Below are 20,749 nucleotides of genomic sequence, written 5' to 3'. Positions count from 1 at the left end.
CCCCAGAGCTGGCCAGGCCAGCGGACTCCTTTAAGGCAAGCGAGCCGGCCCACTGGAGCGTGTTTCGCCCCCTCCGACGCCGCTGAGGTAGCGGCTTCACCTTTAAGACAGCGCGGGGACTGCTGGGAAGGCCGGCGGGATGGAGGCAGCGGTACAGCAGGCTCACCGTTGCGGATCTCGGTGAAGCCGGGAAGGAGTCCGAGCGGGAGCCGATCCACAGCCAGAAGGTGTAGTTTGGCGCAGGCCAATTGGGTCAGGAGGGGGGTGGGTTTCAGACCCTAAAGTGGGGAGTGGCTGCGGGTCGCCCTAGAGGAGGCGTCGTCGTGGGCGCGGCCTCTGGGAGGACCGCGCTGGCCTGCGGGGAGGGGAGGGGAAGGGAGGGGGCGCGGTCCCGGGGCCCCGGGTGAGAGCTCGGAGGGTCGGCCGGACGCTTTGCCAGCCTCTGGGAGGGGTCGTGTGGGGCGTGGCTTAGGGAACAGGATCCCGAAATCTGAGACCTCAGCCTGGGTGGAGGGAGGGAGGGAGGGTCTGCGCGGCGTCCGGCTGCACTGGGGGAGGGGCTGTGCAGGTCGGCCCGCCTGTGGGGTAGAGGGCTGTCGCTCGCCCTGAACCCCGATCGCCTGGAGCTGCCGTGGTCTTTCCCACGCCCTTCCCCCGTACCCACTGCCTACTGCTTCGTGTCTTGACCCAGGGGAGTTCCGAGAAAGCCCCGAGACTGGGGCCATGTAAACCAGCTTGAGCCGGTGGTCTAGGGCGGAATCGGGGTCCAGCCTCGCTGGCTGCACCGCATTGCGTCTCCCTGGGCGAGACGAGCTCAGCGCGCCCTCTGTAGGACGTGTGGGCTCGGTGCTGGCCGCTGGCTAGGGGACCTGGGGACCCAGTCGTCAGGGACCGACCGCCGGTGTTTACCTGACACGGGGTGGACAGCGGTGTAGCCCTGTCCCCGGCGCCCGCCTGCCCGCCCTTCACCTCCACAGACGGCACAACCATGGCCACGATGGTGCTTCCGCGGGAGGAGAAGCTGAGCCAGGATGAGATCGTGCTGGGCACCAAGGCCGTCATCCAAGGACTAGAGACCCTACGCGGGGAGCATCGTGCCCTGCTAGCTCCCTTGGCTTCTTCTCATGAGGCGGGCGAGGCCGAGCCAGGCTCGCAAGAGCGCTGCCACCTCTTGCGCCGCTCTCTGGAGGCCATTGAGCTGGGGCTGGGGGAGGCCCAGGTAGGTCAGTCTCCGGGCTGAGGTGGGAGGTTACTGGAAATATTGAGCCTTCCAGAGAAAACTGGTAAGGTAGAAAACAGAATCTGAGTGTGCAACCACCTGGAGTCTCATGTTAGGACCGTAGTAATAATGTTGAAGAAATGAATGCACTTTGGAGACCATAGTCCCGAACCCATGAGCACAAACCCCCACACACAGCTCTGTTCCTAGCTTCCATTCTACCTAACAGACTGGATAATATAGGAAAACAGAAAGGAAATCCTTTAAAAAGCACCCCCCATTAATTCATTATTTCTTCCATTAATTTAGGTTATTTAGTTTATCACATGTATTTTATGCCAGGCAGTGTGTTAGTACCAAGAGTGCAAGGGTGAATAAAGCCGACAGGCTCCCTGCTGTCACTAGGCATGGTGTCAAATCTCAGCTCTGGAGAGGTAGAGGCAGGAAGATTACACATTCAGAGCCAATTTGAGCCACATAGTAAGTCGTGTCTCATATACCCCCCAAAAAAGTTTTTATCCTAGTTCAATCGAAAGTGAGAGACACACACAGAATTAATTATAACAAATTATGGTAAGTGCTTCAAAGAAAAGAATGGATCTTGTGATAGTTTATAGCAGGGGTCTGATATAGTGGCCATGCAAGATTTCTCTGAGAGGATAAATTTTAAACCAAGACCTGAAGAAAGAAACAAACCAACCTCCAGAATAGGGAGCTGGGGAGAAATTTCATATGTGAAGATCTTAAGGTAGGAAAGATCTTATGAGGGAAGTGAAAGAATAACTGTGTGGCCAGACCTTCATGGAGGAGAGAGAGAGAGTCAGAAGAAGCATATGGAAAGGCAGGAGCCCAGAACATGGCATTGTTAGTTTGGGTTTTATTCCCAGGAAATCAGGAAGTCTTTGGAGGGTTCTAAGTAGTCAGAAGACAGTCTGACATAGTTTTTTGTTTGTTTGTTGTTGTTTTGTTTTGTTTTTTTTTTACATTTTATTTGAGAGTGAGAGAGAGAGAAAATGGGTATACTAGGGCCTCTGCCACTGCAGATAAACTCCAGTTGCATGTGTCACTTTGTGCATCTGGCTTTTTACACGGTTACTGGAGAACTGAACACAAGCTGTCAGGCTTTGCACACAAGTACCTTTAACTGCTGAGCTGTCTCTCCAGGCACTGACTTAGGTTTCAAAAACTCCTTTTGTGAGCTATTGAGAATAAACCTTGGGTCAAGGATGGAAGCAAGGAGCAAATGGTTAGAAAGCCACTGCTGGGCTTCAAATGAGAGGTGACAGCTTGAATTAAAAGGGTAGCCATGAAGCTGGGCATGGTGGGGCATGCTTTTAATCACAGCACTTGGGAGACAGAAATAGGATTACTGTGAGTTCAAGGCCAGCCTGGAGCTACAGAGTGAGTGCCAGGTCAGCCTGGATGAGGCCTGTTGCAGTCAGGTTCATGTTGCTGGTAGAAATCACCCAACCAAGAGAAGCTTTTGGGGGAAAAGAGGTTTATTTTGGCGTACAGGCTCGAGGGGAAGCTCCACGATGTCAGGGGAAAATGACAGCATGAGCAGAGGGTGGACATCACCCCTGGCCAACATAAGGTGGAAAATAGCAACAGGAAAGTGTGCCAAACACTGGCATGGGGAAACTGGCTATAACACCCATAAGCCCGCCACCAATACACTGCCTCCAGCAGGCGTTAATTCCCAAATCTCCATCAACCGGGAACCTAGCATTCAGAACACCTCAGTTTATGGGGGACACCTGAATCAAACCACCACAGGCCCTACTTCAAAAAGGTAGCTATGGGATTTTTTTTCCCTTTATGACTCCTTCCAGCTCCTCCAGTTTGGGAGCTTTTCTGCTTTACTTCTACTTTCTTCTACTGTCTCAAAACAAACTTTTCATAGCATAAAATAATAATAAAACTGAAAGGCAACCATGAGGGTGGAGAGGAGACCAGTCCTGGATGTTCTGGAGATAGGCTCAGCTAGACCTGGGGATATAAAGCAAGGAGGAGCTCCCAGGTTAATATTTTCAGCAAGTTCTGGGATGAAAGAGCCTGGGTGGAAGTTGGGCATGGGAACTCAAGGCTTTAATCCCAGTACTCAGGGGGCTGAGGTAGAAGGATGGCTATGAGTTTGAGGCCAGCTTGGACTAGAGTGAGTTCCAGGTCAGTCTGGGCTAGAGTGAGACCCTGGTTCAAAACAACAAAAGAGCCTGGGTGGGTCAGGAGTTCTATTTGGGCCCCCATAAATTGGGCTGTCAGGATAGAGGAGGAGTTAAGTTCTGTGACAAAGGGTTTAGTTCCCCTCACGTCTTGGCTGAGCCACTGCCTGGCTCCGGGAATCCTGGGTAGGTTATATCATCTTGTCTTGATAGGGATCAGGACATCTGCTATATATACTCCAAGCTAGCTAGGGAATTTTTTTAAGCTGGTATGAAAACACCTGTCACTTAAACACTTTAACCAAGTGCAGGGTCCCAGATTACCTGACCTTTTGGAAGGGCAGTGTAGTGCTGCCTCAGCCAAGCTGGCTGTCTGATCAAAGATGGTCACACAGGAGTCCCACTCACAATGGCATGCAAGTCCTTCACTGATGGAGAACAGGAAAGCATGGAGGGTATGGGAGTGAGGCCAAGAGTGCAGCTGGAGGAGAAGAGAAGGCAGAAGTGAACCTGATTCATGAAGAATAGAGGAAGTATATATGCCAAGGTCTCAAGGCTGGAAGCCCAGAAAGAGAATCAGGTTAGGGAGAGGGTTGGGGGTTGAGGCTGAGGCCTGTGGATATCCCTACCTGTCATTGTAGTATGTTCCTCAGATTTTCTTGGGGGTAGGTACATACTGCTTCTCTACCTGGATGCTACAGAAGTTAGGGAGTGCTGTGAATCCTCAGAAGTTAGAGTAAGGTCTCTCTCAGAGGTCTTTCAGTCACCTATCAAGGTTCTTTGAAGAAACACTAGCCCTGTGGCAAGAAGTGGAATAATGGCTATGGCTATGAGACAGAGGAAGAGTCCGGGAGTTCAGGGATTGCAGGAGGAGGCAGTCAGGATTCCCAAACCTGGGTTTGAACTCTGAACTACGGCCTGTTTGGAGCTCTGCAAGAGGAATCTCCCTTGAGGAGGGAAGAACTCCCAAGCCCAAGGTCCTACATGTAGTTACTACTCACAGGCTCTGCCCAGGCCTGGCCCTTCAATGGGCCCCAGGTAGCTCAAACTGGAATTGTAGGTTGAGGGATGGCCAAGGCTCTGACCCTCATCTGGTGGACTATACAGGTGATCCTGGCACTGTCAAGCCACCTGGGGGCCGTGGAGTCAGAGAAGCAAAAGCTTCGGGCTCAGGTGCGACGCCTGGTTCAGGAGAATCAGTGGCTGCGCGAGGAGCTGGCAGGGACGCAGCAGAAGCTGCAGCGCAGTGAACAGGCAGTGGCCCAGCTGGAGGAAGAGAAGCAGCACCTGCTGTTCATGAGCCAGATCCGAAAGCTGGACGAGGATGCCTCCCCCAACGTGAGCCCCAGCTGGCTGCCCCCAGCTCCCATGTGGCCTACTAATACCTGTGCCACCATTCCTGACACTCATCCTGTCTTCCTTCCCAGGAGGAGAAGGGTGACGTCCCCAAAGATTCTTTAGATGACCTGTTCCCTAATGAGGATGAGCAAAGCCCGGGTGAGAGTGAGCAATTGGCTCTGGGTTGGGGGATGGAAAAGTGTGAAGTCTTTGTGCTTGGGACCCAGAGGATACAGGAGGCAGGGACTTATCAGCAGACATTCCCTCATTTCCATTCACAACATCCCAGCATGTTAGAGCTTAAAACATGGGTCTTCCCTTTGTTGTATCTTGTACCCTTGAGCTCTGCAAGGAACTAAAGGATCTGGGTCTGGCTCAGTTGCTTGCATCTTTTTGAGCCTGCTCAGAGGGTTAGGAGAGACTCGAACAGATCTTTGCTTATTTGTCTCAGTCATGATATTGAGCACATGAGAGCCCACAATGCAGATGCAAAAGTTGAGTTTCAAAGATGAGGGGCTGGGACTTATTTCTATGGTGTACATATGGAAACTGAGGTAGAATGGTTAGTGACTTGCCTTTGTGGGCAAAGGACAGAACTGGCATGTGCCACCTCAGCCCAGTGGACACATCTAACCTTTTGCCCTTGGCCCTGTAGCCCCCAGTCCTGGAGGAGGGGATGTGGCTGCCCAGCACGGGGGCTATGAAATCCCAGCACGGCTCCGTACCTTACACAATCTGGTGATCCAGTATGCATCTCAAGGTCGCTATGAGGTAGCTGTGCCCCTCTGCAAGCAGGCACTGGAGGACCTGGAGAAGACTTCGGGCCATGACCACCCTGATGTGGCCACCATGTTAAACATCCTGGCACTGGTATATCGGTGAGGGCTCTCTGGCCATGTGGGCATGTCTTGTCTGTATCCTTCCTGATGGGTGGCTCCAATTCATAAGGGCAGTTGGGAAGCACAGAGAAAAGGGCCTGTGTGGAGCTGGCCTCCTCCAGGTGGAAATAAACCTTAGTTTAGTGGGAGAAAAAGGCTTAGGTGCGAGCAGTGGGGATAGCACATTAAAATGCCAGGGCCCCTGAAAGTCTACATGGCTTCTCTAGGCACTCAAGCTTGAGTATGGACTTCAAAAAGTAAGTTGGAAAGCAGGGTGTGGTGATCCACTCCTTTTATCCTAACACTTAGAAGGTAGAGGCAGGACAATCAGAAATTCTAAGTCATCCTTAGCTACATAGTTAGTTCCAGGCCAACCTGGAATACAGAGGCCCTATTTCAAAAAAACAAAGAGGCGGAGGTAGGAGGATCACTCTGAGTTTGGAGCCACCATGAGACTACATAGTGAATTCTAGGTCAGCCCAGACTAGAACAAGACCCTACCTCAAAAAAAAAAAAAAGAAAGAAAAGAAAAGAAAAAAAAGAAAAGAAATTGAGTTGACCCACAATTCAAAAGGATTGAAAAAGGTTTCTGTGGCAGAAAATGACATGAGCCAAGGCATGGGGACCAGAGAACATAGGTGACTCGGGGAAACCTGAGCAAGAGGTGGGACCATGGTGGGATATGGTAAACTACCTGACACCCTCAGAGCTCTTAAGGGCAGCGCTGCTCAGGCCTCCCATGCTCTGAGTTGCACTCCTGTCATGTCCACTCATCAGCAACCTCAGGAGGAGTGACCACAGGGACTACGGGCCCCTGGGGGCAGGCCTCGGGCTGGAGGACATCCCTGAATGTCCTGCCTGCTCCCAGGGACCAGAACAAGTACAAGGAAGCTGCACACCTACTCAATGATGCTCTGGCCATCCGGGAGAAGACACTGGGCAAGGACCACCCAGCTGTGAGCAGGGATCAGGTTGGGGGAGGACTGCCCTCCATTCATTGCAGGTCTCAGAGTTCCTGCCTATGAGGGCTCTGGGTGAGGGCATATCTATTCTATTCCAGGTGGCTGCAACACTGAACAACTTGGCAGTTCTATATGGCAAGCGGGGCAAGTACAAAGAGGCTGAACCACTGTGCAAGCGGGCACTGGAGATCCGGGAAAAGGTGGGAGCAGGCGGGTCTGGGGTACCAGGTATGCAGTCCTAGGCAGCTCAGAGCCTAGCCACTGATTCCTCTCATCTCAGGTCCTGGGCAAATTTCACCCAGATGTGGCCAAGCAGCTCAGCAACTTAGCCTTGTTGTGCCAGAACCAGGGCAAAGCTGAAGAGGTGGAGTACTACTATCGGCGGGCACTGGAGATCTATGCCACACGCCTTGGGCCTGATGACCCCAATGTGGCCAAGACCAAGAACAACCTGGTACCCTGGGGCTGAGAAGGAGGGAGGGCTAATGTCTAAGAAGACGAAGAAAGGGAAACAGCTCCCTGCATGCTACCCACTCTCTGTATCTTGCCTCTCCAGGCTTCTTGTTATCTGAAACAAGGAAAGTACCAGGATGCAGAGACCCTATATAAGGAAATCCTTACTCGTGCTCATGAGAAGGAGTTTGGCTCTGTCAATGGTGAGTCTGTGGCTGCTATGTGCTTATCCTACCCAGGCCCACTCAGCCATGAGTGCCCAGGACAGTACTTTAGCCAGACATGCCTTCATGCTTGGGGTCTAGATGGTGCCCACAGTAGCCCACACACCTAATTCATTGCCCTAGCCAAACATCTTGACACACCCCATGCCCAAAGTCTTGTCCTTTCTCCACATGGCAACTCTGAGGGCAGGCCCAACCGTTTTTCCTTCTGGAAACAACTTTCTGCCACCCTGTGGCCAGCCATTTCCTGATCTCCAACCTTCAGCCTAGCCCATCATTCAAGTTTATCATGGATCTCGGGCCTGAGGTATATAAGTGAGCCCCCACTGCCAAGGCCACTCCATTTACAAGCTACTGGCACAGGCCTGTGTCCCTGTCCATCTGGGAAGGGCTATGGGGACAGATTCCCAATCCTGGGGTAGTTTTTTTCAGGATATGAGAGAAAGCTCAGTGATTTTGGGGTCTGTTTATTCATTCAACCAAATCCAAACCTAATTTTTCTGTGTGCCCCTGCTCCCCTTCCCAGACCCCAGTCTTGTCTGTGTCTGTCCCAATCAGAGAGGCCTATATGACAATCCCTATCTTCCCCCAGGAGACAACAAGCCCATCTGGATGCATGCAGAAGAACGAGAGGAAAGCAAGGTAGTGCTATGGGCAGAGCTTATAGGTGTGTGGAGAGTATGAGGCTGGATGTGTGGAAGGAAGGACTTCCCACTTGCCCTGACCAGTCTTTCCTCCAGGACAAGCGCCGGGACAATGCTCCTTATGGGGAATATGGCAGCTGGTACAAGGCCTGTAAGGTTGACAGGTGAGAACAGCAGGGTCTGGGTTGGGGATAGAGTGGATAGCAGGGAAACAGCATCCTAAGTCAGTGAGACCCAAGCTCTGTGCTCAACCTTCTCAACCCTGGGACACCTCTTCCCAGCTAGCTCATCTCTCAAGGCCCTATTCACAGGCCAGTTGTCCCAAGAATTTCTATGTGGACACAGCCCAATTTCCTTACTCCTGGGTGTTCCAGCTTCTGATCCTGGTGGCGACATCCCAGAAGAGTTATGGGGACAGGTTCCCAGTCCTGAGGTAGTTTTCTGAGGACATGAGAGACAGTAGGTCTAACACGGGCCAGAAAAAAAAATGTTCCCATTTGGCTAGATTCTGGTTGGCCTGTTGGTTCCACAGGGCCCAGTATAGGCAGGGTGCCAGATAGGTCTACAGATCATGGAATTTGAGATTGTCCTGCTATCTGTCCGCAGCCCCACAGTCAACACCACCCTGCGCAGCTTGGGAGCCCTTTACAGGCGCCAGGGCAAGCTCGAAGCTGCGCACACACTGGAAGACTGTGCTAGCCGCAGCCGCAAGCAGGTGTGGCTCTGTGCAGAAGCAGGTGGGAGGGGGACTGTGAGGCTCCATGTATGATCCAGTTAGGCCTGATGCTCTCTGATACCTTTCAGGGACTGGACCCTGCCAGCCAGACCAAAGTGGTAGAACTACTGAAAGATGGTGGTGGACGGGGAGACCGCCGAAGCAGCCGAGATGTGGCTGGGGGTACTGGGCTTCGACCGGAGTCTGACCTCGAGGAGTCAGGGCCTGCGGCAGAGTGGAGTGGGGTGAGTGGGGGTGCTGGGAAGGGCTAGGAGACGACATAGTCAGCGGTTCCTAGAGACGTGTCTTCTTCCACAGGATGGCAGTGGTTCCTTGCGGCGCAGTGGCTCCTTTGGGAAGCTCCGGGATGCCCTGAGACGCAGCAGTGAGATGCTGGTGAGGAAGCTGCAGGGGGGCGGCCCACAAGAGCCCCCTAACCCCAGGTGAGCTTCTGACCTCCCAACTGTGGCCAAGTGATTTCTCATTCCTCTCTGGCCATTACTGCAAAGTCTGCAACCCCATCCTTCCTAGCCCCAACCCGATGCCCCTCCCCCTTTTCACCTTGGGCAAATCCCGACCCTCCTTTTCCTTCAGGATGAAACGGGCCAGTTCTCTCAATTTCCTCAACAAGAGTGTGGAAGAGCCAGTCCAGGTAAGGGTGGTCGTGTCTGGCACTAGGTAGCTAAGGTCCAAGTCTCTGCCCTGTAGCCCCTGGTATCTACACCTTACTTCTGGTGCATGTCTCCATCCCATAACAGCTCTGTCCCCATCCCAGGCCTGCTTTGGGCTGGGAAATGGGTAGGACCAATGGGAGAGAGAAGGTAGATGGGGGGATCATACCTCAGCCCTGGGTAGACATATATTCAGGCAGAGGCAATACAAGGCTCAAAGCACTGCATGAGGGCTAAACCTGCCTCTGGTCAGCCTGGACTCACACTGTCTGCACTGAGGGTCTGATTGGGCTATACCCGTGGCCATAGTCCCCAAACTGCAGCAGACCAAGTGACATGTCCTTCTGCCCACAGCCTGGAGGCACAGGTCTCTGTGACAGCCGCACCCTGAGCTCCAGCTCCATGGACCTGTCTCGACGAAGCTCACTCGTGGGCTAATCCTGAAGGGGCAGCCAGTCTCCAGAGCCTCCACCCGGCACAAACTCCCCCCACATCCCCAGCCCTGCGCATGGGCCTGCTGCTTGTACCGCCTGTCCCTCCCAAGGACCCCTGTCTTTTCTGTTCAATCTCAGGGTAACCATTTCCCTCTCGTTATCTCAGCCTGGGCCCTGGAGGCCAGGCCTGCCCGCTCCAGTTCTACACCCTTATTTATTCCTTCCAGCAGGGGGCCCCCTCTTCCCAGGTTCAGGGCCACCGGGAGGGGATGCCTGGAGTCCAAGGCGCACTCTACCCAGACTCCAAAGCCAAGAACACTAAGCACCTGCCATCCCTCAATATCCTCCTCGCCTCACCCCCCACCCGGCCGTTGCTTCTGTATATAGAGAAATAAGTTATTGGCCGTGTCCCTCCCCTAGATCCACGGTACACCCAGCCTCCATCCTCCAGTGGTACCACCCAGGCCTTAATCACCCCCTTTCCGCGCGGTGGTATCTCTCAAGCTCCACGTTCTTGGGGCGGCGTCTCCCCAAAGGATGCCCTGGACCTCCTAGCCTCGAAGGGATGTTTCCCACCCTGCCTTGCCCATGCCCTGTCCGCATCCCTCTACACTACAGCGCCGGGCCCTGCGCAGCATCCCGGCGTTATGCACTGCCCCTCCCTCCTGGCCCCGCCCAGGCAGTCCTGACTCCTCCTCGGGCGCCGCCCATTGAGCCATCCTGCCACGCCTCCCATGCCCGCAGCTTCTCGCGAGGGCTAGTGATGGTCCTTCCGCGGTAGGAGGGGCTACCCTCAGTTGTGGGGTGGGCGGTTGCTCTCTATTTTCAGATATTGCTGTAGAAATAAAAGTCGGTTTGAATCTGAACCAGACTTGTTTTGAAGCGGAGAATCAGGGTTCCCTAACATCTCCGGAGTGGGGTGGGGTGTGTATGCGTCGCTTACATCTGGTGCCCGAAGCTGGAAACGATGTTGTCTTTATACCATGCACCTTCTTATTTAATGTCTTCAACCTATGACCTGAGGGCGAAGATGGCTGCTGCTTTCACAAGTGATACATGCCAAGCTAAGCGCTAAATTGCGCTTGCACCCTCCGCGTCGCAGTTTGTCTTAAACATCGAAATGAGTTTCTGCAGCTCATCATGCCAGGGAGGCCAGCGAACTACAAACCCCAGAAGGCAGAGCGCCAGAGGCGTAGGGAGCGCGCGGGCCACCGGTGTTGAGGGTTTGCGCCTGCGCAGAGAGGGCGAATCCGACACCCCAGAAACTACAAATTCCGGGAAGCTGCTCGGTACTACCAGAGTCAGAAATGTTTGCGCCTGCGCGGTACGGGCGGGGCCTCTAGGGCGGAGCAGCCACCATCTTGGAACAGGAGGCGGAGCAGAGCCGACAGGGAGCGACCGAGCGGGCCGCCGCCGCCGCCATGAACCCCGAATAGTGAGTGAGCCCCGCCCGCGCCGTGTGGCGCAGCCTCGATCCCGAGTACGGGGCTATATACTTATCGGGGTTGTCTGGCCCGGGTCAGAACTGCGCGGCGCCCCCACATCCGGGTCCCTCTTCCGCTGACCCCCCCCCTCACATCCGGGTCCTGCCCCTCCCCCCGGGAACCCCAGGACCCCGGCTCGACACCCCGAGTTCTCTCACTCGTAGGTCACAGGCAGTAACCCCGAAAGGCAGCATTTGGAACCCGAGGGCACTTGACTCTATCAGGCTTTTTTGGTCAGGTGACCCCGCAGGTCCGGTCTCCCTGGGCCTCAGTTTCCCCACCTGCTGTTTGACAACGGACTGGCTGCTCGAAGCCCATTCCAGTAGTTTCTGGCCTCGAGTTCACACTTGCACACATTGGGTTGGGTTGTGAACCTCTCTGCCCTTGCCTATCTATCTCCTGGGGCACGGATGCGGGAGGACCTCCAGCTCCGCTTGATTCGCGTCCCCTGCAGGTCCTTCCCCCCCGGGGCTGCCTTCCCCCCGGGGCTGCCTTTCCGGTGTCTGGGACGCGGTCCATCCTTTCCTGCCCTCTCACCTTTGCTCAGGCCTCCTGCGCCACCGTCACACCCTTTCCCTCTGCTGTTACACTGCCACACAACTTTAGGTGAATATGGAATCTGCTCCCCCCCCCAGGAGTGGGATTCATTTGTCCTCAGACTCTCCTCTTGGGTCACTCCCCTTGCGTGGGTAGATGGCCCACGTCTTGTGTCTACACGTCTAGTTCTTCCTCGTCTTCCACTTCCTTTTTCTTCAGCTCCAAGCTTCAGATTTCCGTGGGGAAAGCTGGTCACGCTCAGCCAGGTTAGGTAGGCAAATAGAAGGGAACCTGCAGACTCTTAGAGCCTGTAGTCTGACAGGCCTTGTTTCCAGTCTCGGAGTTAACAGCTGCGTGACAGCACAGGTCACTTCCCTTCTCTGACCTCTGGTTTCCTCAATAGTTGGGAATAACAACACTCACCTCATTGCACTGTTGTGAGGGTTTAATGAGAAGATGCGTTTAATGTTTAATGTCCTTCATACAGGACCAGGACCAGTTACAACTCGATGTTAAGTGCTTTTATTGCCACTTGTTGATTACCTCTTGCTAGTGGCTCTATCTCGGGTTCTTCACATAGCTTTTTTTTTTTTTTTTTTTTGCGGTAGGGTCTCACTGTAACCCAGGCTGACCTGGAATCAGTATGTGGTCTCAGGGTGGCCTTGAACTCACAGCGATTCTCCTACCTCAACCTCCTGAGTGCTGGGATTAAAGGCGTGCACTACCATGTCCAGACACAGCATTATTAATAGGGTTGGGTCCCGGCCCTAGCTTTCACTTCTGGGTCCTCCAATGCCTGGCAACACAAGACAGTGTGGGTTTTCTAGATAGCGCCTACTGGACAGAACCATGAAGTCTGTGAGAAATCCGGGTAGTATGCCCAGCTCTAGCATCTAACTTGTTACTCTTGGAGACTCATGTCTTTCTCTGTACCTCGGTTTCCTTTGCCACAAAGAGGGAATTCAGACGTAGAAAGCAGAGGGCCCTGAGGGCTAGCTTACTGGGGATAGGGGCTAACCCTTTCCAAAACAGTGGGAGGCAAGGTGAATTCTGTTAGTATACCAAACCAAAGCATGTCTCACAGTAGATTGTGGTCACTCCAGGATGGTGGCAGGTGGGCTCCCTGCCTTCCTTCATACTTTCCCACCCTTTCTCTCCAGTGACTACCTGTTTAAGCTGCTTTTGATTGGTGACTCGGGTGTGGGCAAGTCATGCCTGCTTCTGCGGTTTGCTGTGAGTAAGAAGCATCCTCACACCATTTCTCTGTGGTTTTGGCTGGCTGCTGGGAGGGAGAAGGGACAATCTAGAAAACAGTTGTTTTAAGACTTGACAGAATGTCACCAGCTGGCAGGTTGGGGTATTCAAAACTAGGGCTTGGCAATGAGGAGTCCAGCCTTTGTAGGGAGCTGGAGGGAGGCTTTCCAAATGGGCTTTGAGCCTGCTCACTTAGGCCATTTCACTGGCCCCAACCTTCCAGGATGATACATACACGGAGAGCTATATCAGCACCATTGGGGTGGACTTCAAGATCCGAACTATTGAGCTGGATGGCAAAACCATCAAACTTCAGATCGTGAGTGTGGCTCTTCTCCAGCCCCTGGGGCAGAAGTGTTTGTCTGGTGGGGAGGGGAGCTCACATAGGGCTGACCTGCCCCTCTCCCTCCTGTCTTGTAGTGGGACACAGCTGGTCAGGAACGGTTCCGGACGATCACTTCCAGCTACTACCGGGGGGCTCATGGCATCATCGTGGTGTATGATGTCACCGACCAGGTACTCCTGGGTGTACCCTCCACAGCCTTACATCATTGACCTTGGGTTTTGACTCTTGCTTTTCCCATCTTCATTTCCCTTTTGCTTCCTGGGAGACTGTACATTGACTCATAAAGAGGAACAGCCGCAGAAATGGATCTACCAAAGTCCTACCATGAGGGTCTTGCTAGAACCAGGCCTCATAGCTCCTTTCTTACTAAATTCTTCTAGACCTTCCAGGTGCCAGTGTTTTGTGAGGACTCAGTCACTTGGTTGGCTACTTAAGTGCAAACACTTGAGGGAGCAATTGGAAACCTTAAAAATGTGAGGGAGTGGGCTGGAGAGATGGCTTGGCAGTTAAGGTGCTTGCCTTCAAAGCCAAAGGACCCAGTTTCAATTCACCAGGACCCACATAAGCCAAATGCACAAGATGGAACATATGTCTGGAGTTCATTTGCAGTGGCTGGAGGCCCTGGGGCATTCATTTTCTGTCTGCCATTCTCTGTCTGTCTGTCTGTCTGTCTGTCTGTCTGTCTGTCTCTCAAATAAATAAATAAATAGACAAATAAATAAATATATTTTTTAAGTGAGAGAGCTCTGAGTCCAACATGAGCAGAGGTCCCAAAAGCCTGTGTCTACTGTGGTGGCTTTAGTCAGCTGTCACTGGCAGCAGCTAGAAACTGTCCTAACAATATCTTGTAGCTTTCACCTTTCAGTCTTTAGCTTTTTTTTTTTTAGTGCCCCACAATGAGTGAGATGCCTTGCTATGTTGACCAGGGTAGCCCCAAACTCCTGGGTTTAAGTGATCTCCATGCCTCAGCTTCCCTAGTAACTGGAACTACAGATATCCACCTCCATGACTGGTTTCTGATTTTTTTTTTTTTTGTTATTGTTTTGAGGTAGGGTCTCACTCTAGCCTAGGCTGACCTGTAATTCACTCTGTAGTCTCCCACTGACTTTAAGCTCAAGTCAGTCCTCTTACCTTGGCCTCCCATGTGCTGGGATTAAAGTTAAGTGCCACCACGCCCAGCAGATTAGTTTTTGATACTAATGAGAAATCTGTGTTATGTTCCTATCATAAAGATGAAGATTGGAAAGTGGGGGAAGGTGTTTCTATGGGATATTTTTTATAATCATGGAAAATGTTAATAAACATTGAGAAAAAAAAAAAGATGAAGACTTGGTTCAAGCTGGTGAAGTGATTTGTTGAGGGCCATCCAGCTAGTTCAATGGCAAAGGCTAGGAGGTCTTCTCTCCAGATCCCATCTTCTTTGCTTTTTTTTTTTTTTTTCTGTCAAACCTTGTGTTTAACAAGGGCCAGGCCCTGACCATGTGGAAGCTTCCGTCGGCTGGGGCTGGGAGAAGTCTCTGTTTCCTGGGGCAAGTGTGGCTCTTAAGCTCACCAGACTCATGATTCCCCTGCCTCCCCAGCTCTTGCAACAACCAGGGGTAAGCTGTATGCCACTTAGAGGTCACCAAGGCCCTCCTGACTGCCAGAACCAATGACTCTGTTTCTGTTCTTGCTCTTGTTGACCTCTTGTGACTTTTAATTCCATTTTCTTGAAAAGTTTTCATTTGCAACTCCCTGTAATCTGCCACACATGCACCTCTGCCTCTGAACCACATCCCAGACCCTTCTGTGTCTTTTACCCAGGCCCCCTAGCGCCCGTATTTTCTGCTCTCCAACTCTGACACCAGCCACTTCTTACTCTCCCTGCACACTTCTGTGGTTTGGCTTTGCCTTGTGTTCTGTGATTATTAGGTCAAGACAGCTGTCACCATGGGATCCCTCCTATTTGTTACTGTCGTAGCCCTTTGCTGTCTGTAATGGGGATCTTCATGGTCTAACCCAGTGAACCACATCATGGGAGCCCATGTTCCCCAGATAAGGAAACTAGCCACTAGGTTACTTGTCCCTGGTCTCCCAGTCAGGAAAGGCAAAGTCCCCGTTCCTGCCCCCAGCTGCCTGTCCTGGGCTCAAGACCATCTGCAGAACTTTGATTCCAGCACTAGCCTCAACATCTCTCCTTCAACTGCCTCCTGCATCCTCATTGTTGTAACAGAATCCCTGTCAGCTTGTCCAGAAAACTTCCCTCCCCCATCCAGTTAGTCTCAAGGCCCCTCTATTCTCTCCCTATCCTCTCCAATCTGTCCCCTATAATAATAGCAGTGATGAGGATAATAGCAGCTCTTGCTAATTAAGCACTTGTTATGAGACAGGCTTGTATTCATTCTCTCGTGCAAACAACAGCCCTGCTGGGAGTTATTTTATACAAAAGAGGAAACAGATTCACAGAAGTCAGGTGACATACCTAAGATCACACAGCAAATAGCTGAGCTTAGCCAGCAGCCAATATAGCCAGACTCTGAGCCTGTGTCCTTCCCTGTCACATTTCCTAGCTCAAAGTACATCTCTGGTACTTCTGGTACATCTAGCCACTTCCCAGTTGATCTCCATCTTCCTCTTTTTTTATTATTATTTATTTATTTATTTGAGAGCGAAGGACAGAGAGAAAGAGGCAGATATAGAGAATGGATGCACCAGGGCCTCCAGCCACTGCAAACAAACTCCAGATGTGTGTGCCCCCTTGTGCATCTGGCTAACATGGGTCCTGGGGAATCGAGCCTTGAACCGGGGTCCTTAGGCTTCACAGGCAAGTGCTTAACTGCTAAGCCATTTCTCCAGTCCCTTCTTCTTTTTTTAAAAAATATTTTTTTATTTATTTATTGGGGGGGGGGAGAGGAAGAGCGAGTATGGGCGTATCAGGGCTTCTTGCCACTATAAATGAACTCCAGATGCATGTGCCATTTTGTGCTTCTGGCTTTGTGTGAGTACTGGGGAGTTTTAGCCCAGGCCATCAGAATTTGCAAGCAATTACTTTTTTAAAAGATCCATTATTTTGCTTATTTATTTATTTTATTTATTTGAGAGCAACAGATAGAAGGAAGCAGATAGAGAGAATGGGCGCACCAGGGCCTCCAGCCACTGCAGACGAATTCCAGACACCAGCTCCCCCTTGTGCATCTGGCTAATGTAGGTCCTGGGAATTGACCCTCAAAATGAGGTCCTTAGGCTTCACAGGCAAGTGCTTAACCATTAAGCCATCTCTCCAGCCCCAAGCAATTACTTTTAACCACTAAGCCATCTCGCCAGCCTGATTTCCATCTTCTTGTTGGTCTGCTCTAATGCTGGCCAATCCATCTTTCTAGAACACAGGTGTGATCATGTCCTCTCCATCTGAGAAAATCCCCAGTTGTCCTGGCTGAAAGCCTTTGAGCTCTGGCCTTTTCACCCCTCTGCTCCCTTAGCTAGTACCTCCTGCATGAGTTTCAGTCCATACCTGCAGGCTCAGGTCAGCAGTAGTTTCCTAGGCTGCCCAGCTCCTACCTTTGATCCCATCTTGCCATTGTGTGTGTCCTGGTCGGTTCCTCCACTGTGCCCAGACGCCTTAGTTCCCTTGCCATTCCCAGCACTAGCATAAGGCCCACCTTGGTTCATGGTAGGACATGTACATTGGAGTCCATGTGCCCCAAAGGAGGAAAGCTTGAGCACTGCCCTAGAAGTTCCATCCTGTGTTTGCATGGGTTTGTTGTCAAGCTGCTGAGAGTGTCAGCACAGTGATGAAACTGCTGATGCCAGGAAGAGGGTGAGCATTGAGCTCTGTAGCAGGATACCTGTCTCCCTTGCAGGCCAGGGCCTTCCTGGTGAAGAACTTCCACTGGGGTCTAAGGCTCCAGACCTTATTATTATTATATTATTATTATTTATTTTTATTAGGGTCTCACTCTAGCCCAGCCTGACCTGGAATTCACTATGTTGTCTCAGGGTGGCTTCAAACTCAAGCGATCCTTCTACCTATGTCTCTTGAGTGCTGGGAGTAAAGATGTATACCACCACACCTGGCTCCTTATTGTTGTTATTTTGGTTTTTCGAGGTAGGGTCTTGCTATCAAGCCAGGCTGACCTAGAATTCACTTTGGAATTCACTTTGTAGTCTCAGGGTGGCCTTGAATTCACAGTGACTCTGCTTCCCAAGTGTTGAAATTAAAGATGTGCGCCACCATGCCTGGCTCAGACTTATTATCATTTTTTAAGTATTTTATTTTTATTTATTTATTTATTTGACAGAGAGAGAGAGAGAGAGAATGGGCACACCAGGTCCTCCAGCCACTGCAAATGAACTCCAGATGTGTGCACCCCCTTGTGCATCTGGCTAACATGGGTCCTGGGAAATGGAACCTGGGTCCTTTGGCTTTGCAGGCAAATACCTTAGCCACTAGCCCCCTTATTATTATTTTGAAAAAGGGTTTCACTAAATTTCCTAGGCTGGCTGTAATATTTTGTTTGTTTGTTTTTGGTTTTTCGAGGTAGGGTTTCACTCTAGCCCAGGCTCACCTGGAAATCACTATGTAGTCTCAGGGTGGCCTTGAACTCATGGCGATCCTCCTACCTCTGCCTCCTGAGTGCTGGGATTAAAGGTGTGCGCCACCTGACTCTAATCTTTTGATTCTGCTCCTTCAGCTTCCCTCATCGTGGCAATATAGACCTGTTTCAACTATGCCTAATGTGGCCTGCCCCATCTGTTGCCCTTGGCTTCCACTTGTGGTTAGAGCTGGGAGTGGCTGAGAGAAAAACAGCTGCAGAAATGGATGGCCTGCAGGCCCAGACAGCTATTAAGGTGTTGGGTTGTTGGCTGCCAGCTACTTACTGTACTGGGCCTAACTTTGGTATCCCACATGAAGGAGAGCAAGCTGGAAAGTTAAGCCTGGAATGGAGAGCTTCCTCACAGTTCCAATGCTCAGGGCTCCTGCATTTCCTTCAAAGGATCCCTGTTCTCCAGGCCTGGGAGGGACTGGAGTTGGGAGCTCAATAACTTTGGACCTTGTACCCAGGAATCCTATGCCAATGTGAAGCAGTGGCTGCAGGAGATAGACCGCTATGCCAGTGAGAATGTCAATAAGCTCCTGGTGGGCAACAAGAGTGACCTCACCACCAAGAAGGTTGTGGACAACACTACGGCCAAGGTGAGCAGGGCCATCCCTGGCTGCAGGGGGACCGGGTGCCTGCTACCCCTCACCCTTCTCTCCTCTCCTTTCCCTTTGTCAGGAATTTGCAGATTCTCTGGGTATCCCCTTCCTGGAAACCAGTGCCAAGAATGCCACCAACGTCGAGCAGGCTTTCATGACGATGGCTGCGGAGATCAAAAAGCGGATGGGGCCAGGGGCAGCTTCAGGAGGCGAAAGGCCCAACCTGAAGATAGACAGTACCCCTGTGAAGCCAGCTAGTGGTGGCTGTTGCTAGGACGGGCACTTGGGGTGGGACAGGAAGGGACACCTTCTCCAGATGATGCCCCTGGAGGAGGCAGGAGGTGTCTCCCTCTCCCTCTCCTAGGGCATTTGAGTCTGGCTTTGGGGTGTCCTGGGCTCCCCATCTCCCTCTGGCCCATCTGTCTTCTGCCCTAAGCCTCGGTCTTGTCAGGACCCCCAAGGGAGGACATGTAGGACCTGAGGCTAGGGTGGTGGCAGGGGCTGCTCTCTGCTGCTGCCTCTAGATACCTTGAAGAGATGCCCACCACGCACCTTTCTTTGGAACGAGGGCTCCACTGTCTGTCACTCACTTCATGTATGCTGCACTGGGTTTCTCTCCCCTCCAAACGCTAAGCTCCTCCCTGGGCTTTCTGTCCCCAGCTGCAGTCACTGACCAAGGGGATCCAGGACCTGGGATCTGGGGTCCAGGCCCAGACTTCAGGACAAGCATGGAGGCTACAGGAGCTTAGCAGCCCACCTTTTGCCCTCCACTTCCTCCCTCCACCGCTCCCACACTTAACAGCTTGAACCGTCCAGCTGCGGTGGGGTCTGAGCACAGCTAGTGTAGGTAGGCGGGAGGCTGTGCTGGGCCTGTGTCTCAAGCCCAAAGGGAGCCTGCTTCTGCCTCCCCCCTGCCCTGCCAGAGCCAGGCCCGTGTGCTTCCTGCCCACCGTGCCCCTTTGTCCCTGCAGCAGGCGGAGGCGGAAGGCCCACCGAGACAGAGGCCAGGCACAAGCCTTAACCCTCATTCTGCCAGCACCATCTTCCTTTGCCTGGGGCAGTACATTTGGCTTGTTCTCCCTTCACCCTTTGGAGCCTGAGGGGCTATAGCCTCATCCCTTTTGCTACTTCTCCAGGGAATGTGGGTGTAGCCCAGGATTGGGAGACTGTTTTCCCCCTACCCACCCAGGATATCAGCCCCACCTTCTGGCACAGCTTCCTTCAGAAAACCTTTGGTCTTTACCTAAGAAGCCATGTCCCTTGTGCTGTCTCTAGCCTGTCCCATGCCCTGCCCACTTCTCCAGCTTGTGTATTTAAATCCTTGGGCTGCCCCTCAGGGAGGGGTGCCCCCCTCTCCCAGGTTCCCCTCTGGTGTCATGTCAGGCATTTTGCAAGGAAAAGCCACTTGGGGAAAGATGGAAAAGGACAAAGAAATTAAAAATAAATTTCCACTGGCCCTTGGATGAACCGAGGGTTTTTGCAAGGAAGTTGTGGTGGTTGAGTGTGGTCTGTGGTCTGAACCTTCCTGGGGGTGGTGGGTGGAACCAAAGCCCTGGGTCTGTTGTAATGCAAGGGGGTCCTGGCTTGGGATCTGCCCTAAGACTGCTGACAAAAGCCCTTGACCCACATACTGGGGCCAGGAGAGCTTGCTGTGCTGCTGTGGGTTGTCCCCAAGGGCCCAGCACGAATCTGTCAGGGAGGCAAGCAGGTTATCAGCAAATAAACTAGTGAGCCACCACCAGCACCCAAACAGGCATCCCAGATGTGCAGATGGGCAACAGCTGGTGTTAGGGGCTCACAGTGTACCCCGTACCACTTGACCCTCACCTCTCCAATTCCAGTCTAATGTCCCCTCTTCCGTGCTTCTCTGGCATCAAGGCTGCCCCTTCCAACAAGGACAGGTGCTTCGCACTGGGGGGGGGGGGGCTTTGATCTGTCGTCTCCCATGCGCGGTGTGTGAAGGTTGGAAGGAAGAGGTCGAAATGGACCGAATGTGGCTGAAGTGGTCTGCTTGTATGACAGAGGTGCCGGTCCAGATCTACGTTTCCCGAGGATGCGTGGCCCTGGACAGGAGGGGCGCGCGGGGACCAGCCCCTCCCGAAGCCGCTGCACAGCGGCCCCGCCCCCGGCTCCGCCCCGCCGGCTTCGCGGGCTGGAGAGCGAGGGAGCCGCGGGCGAGGGATCGCAGGATGAGCGATCGGGGCCCGGGCAGCCGGCAGCGGACGCGCCCCTCGAGCCCACCGGCCCGCGCC

General features: G+C 52.7%; 2 protein-coding genes across 2 annotated transcripts; both read left to right on the top strand.

The window, feature by feature from the left end:
* Positions 1–21: 21 nt before the first annotated feature.
* On the top strand, positions 22–10,566 carry Klc2 (kinesin light chain 2). Its single transcript, XM_045149001.1, has 16 exons — positions 22–227; positions 928–1,219; positions 4,489–4,719; positions 4,809–4,878; positions 5,375–5,597; positions 6,466–6,553; positions 6,658–6,759; positions 6,840–7,013; positions 7,116–7,215; positions 7,829–7,878; positions 7,977–8,044; positions 8,487–8,595; positions 8,685–8,840; positions 8,914–9,038; positions 9,190–9,247; positions 9,621–10,566. The coding sequence occupies exons 2-16, from the start codon at positions 989–991 to the stop codon at positions 9,702–9,704; spliced, it is 1,869 nt and encodes a 622-aa protein (XP_045004936.1). The 5' UTR covers positions 22–227; positions 928–988; the 3' UTR covers positions 9,705–10,566.
* A 436-nt stretch (positions 10,567–11,002) lies between these two features.
* Rab1b (RAB1B, member RAS oncogene family) lies at positions 11,003–19,984 on the top strand. The gene is made up of 6 exons (XM_004656707.2): positions 11,003–11,135; positions 12,882–12,954; positions 13,199–13,294; positions 13,396–13,491; positions 18,363–18,494; positions 18,577–19,984. The coding sequence occupies exons 1-6, from the start codon at positions 11,122–11,124 to the stop codon at positions 18,769–18,771; spliced, it is 606 nt and encodes a 201-aa protein (XP_004656764.1). The 5' UTR covers positions 11,003–11,121; the 3' UTR covers positions 18,772–19,984.
* Positions 19,985–20,749: the final 765 nt, after the last annotated feature.

The sequence above is a fragment of the Jaculus jaculus genome, chromosome 1, assembly GCF_020740685.1.
Source record: "Jaculus jaculus isolate mJacJac1 chromosome 1, mJacJac1.mat.Y.cur, whole genome shotgun sequence".
In the NCBI taxonomy this organism is placed as follows: Eukaryota; Metazoa; Chordata; class Mammalia; order Rodentia; family Dipodidae; genus Jaculus; species Jaculus jaculus.
Note: the sequence above shows the minus strand (reverse complement) of the source record. Positions and strands in the feature narration are given on the sequence as shown.

What these genes read in the sequence shown, in the direction of transcription:
- Klc2 (XM_045149001.1), top strand. Translation starts at nt 989, where the DNA reads ATGGCCACGATGGTGCTTCCGCGGGAGGAGAAGCTGAGCCAGGATGAG. An exon ending in TGGGCAAGGACCACCCAGCT is followed by an intron (nt 6,554 to 6,657) that starts GTGAGCAGGGAT and finishes ATTCTATTCCAG; the next exon opens with GTGGCTGCAACACTGAACAA. An exon ending in AAGAACGAGAGGAAAGCAAG is followed by an intron (nt 7,879 to 7,976) that starts GTAGTGCTATGG and finishes TCTTTCCTCCAG; the next exon opens with GACAAGCGCCGGGACAATGC.
- Rab1b (XM_004656707.2), top strand. An exon ending in AAACCATCAAACTTCAGATC is followed by an intron (nt 13,295 to 13,395) that starts GTGAGTGTGGCT and finishes CCTGTCTTGTAG; the next exon opens with TGGGACACAGCTGGTCAGGA. An exon ending in TGGACAACACTACGGCCAAG is followed by an intron (nt 18,495 to 18,576) that starts GTGAGCAGGGCC and finishes TCCCTTTGTCAG; the next exon opens with GAATTTGCAGATTCTCTGGG.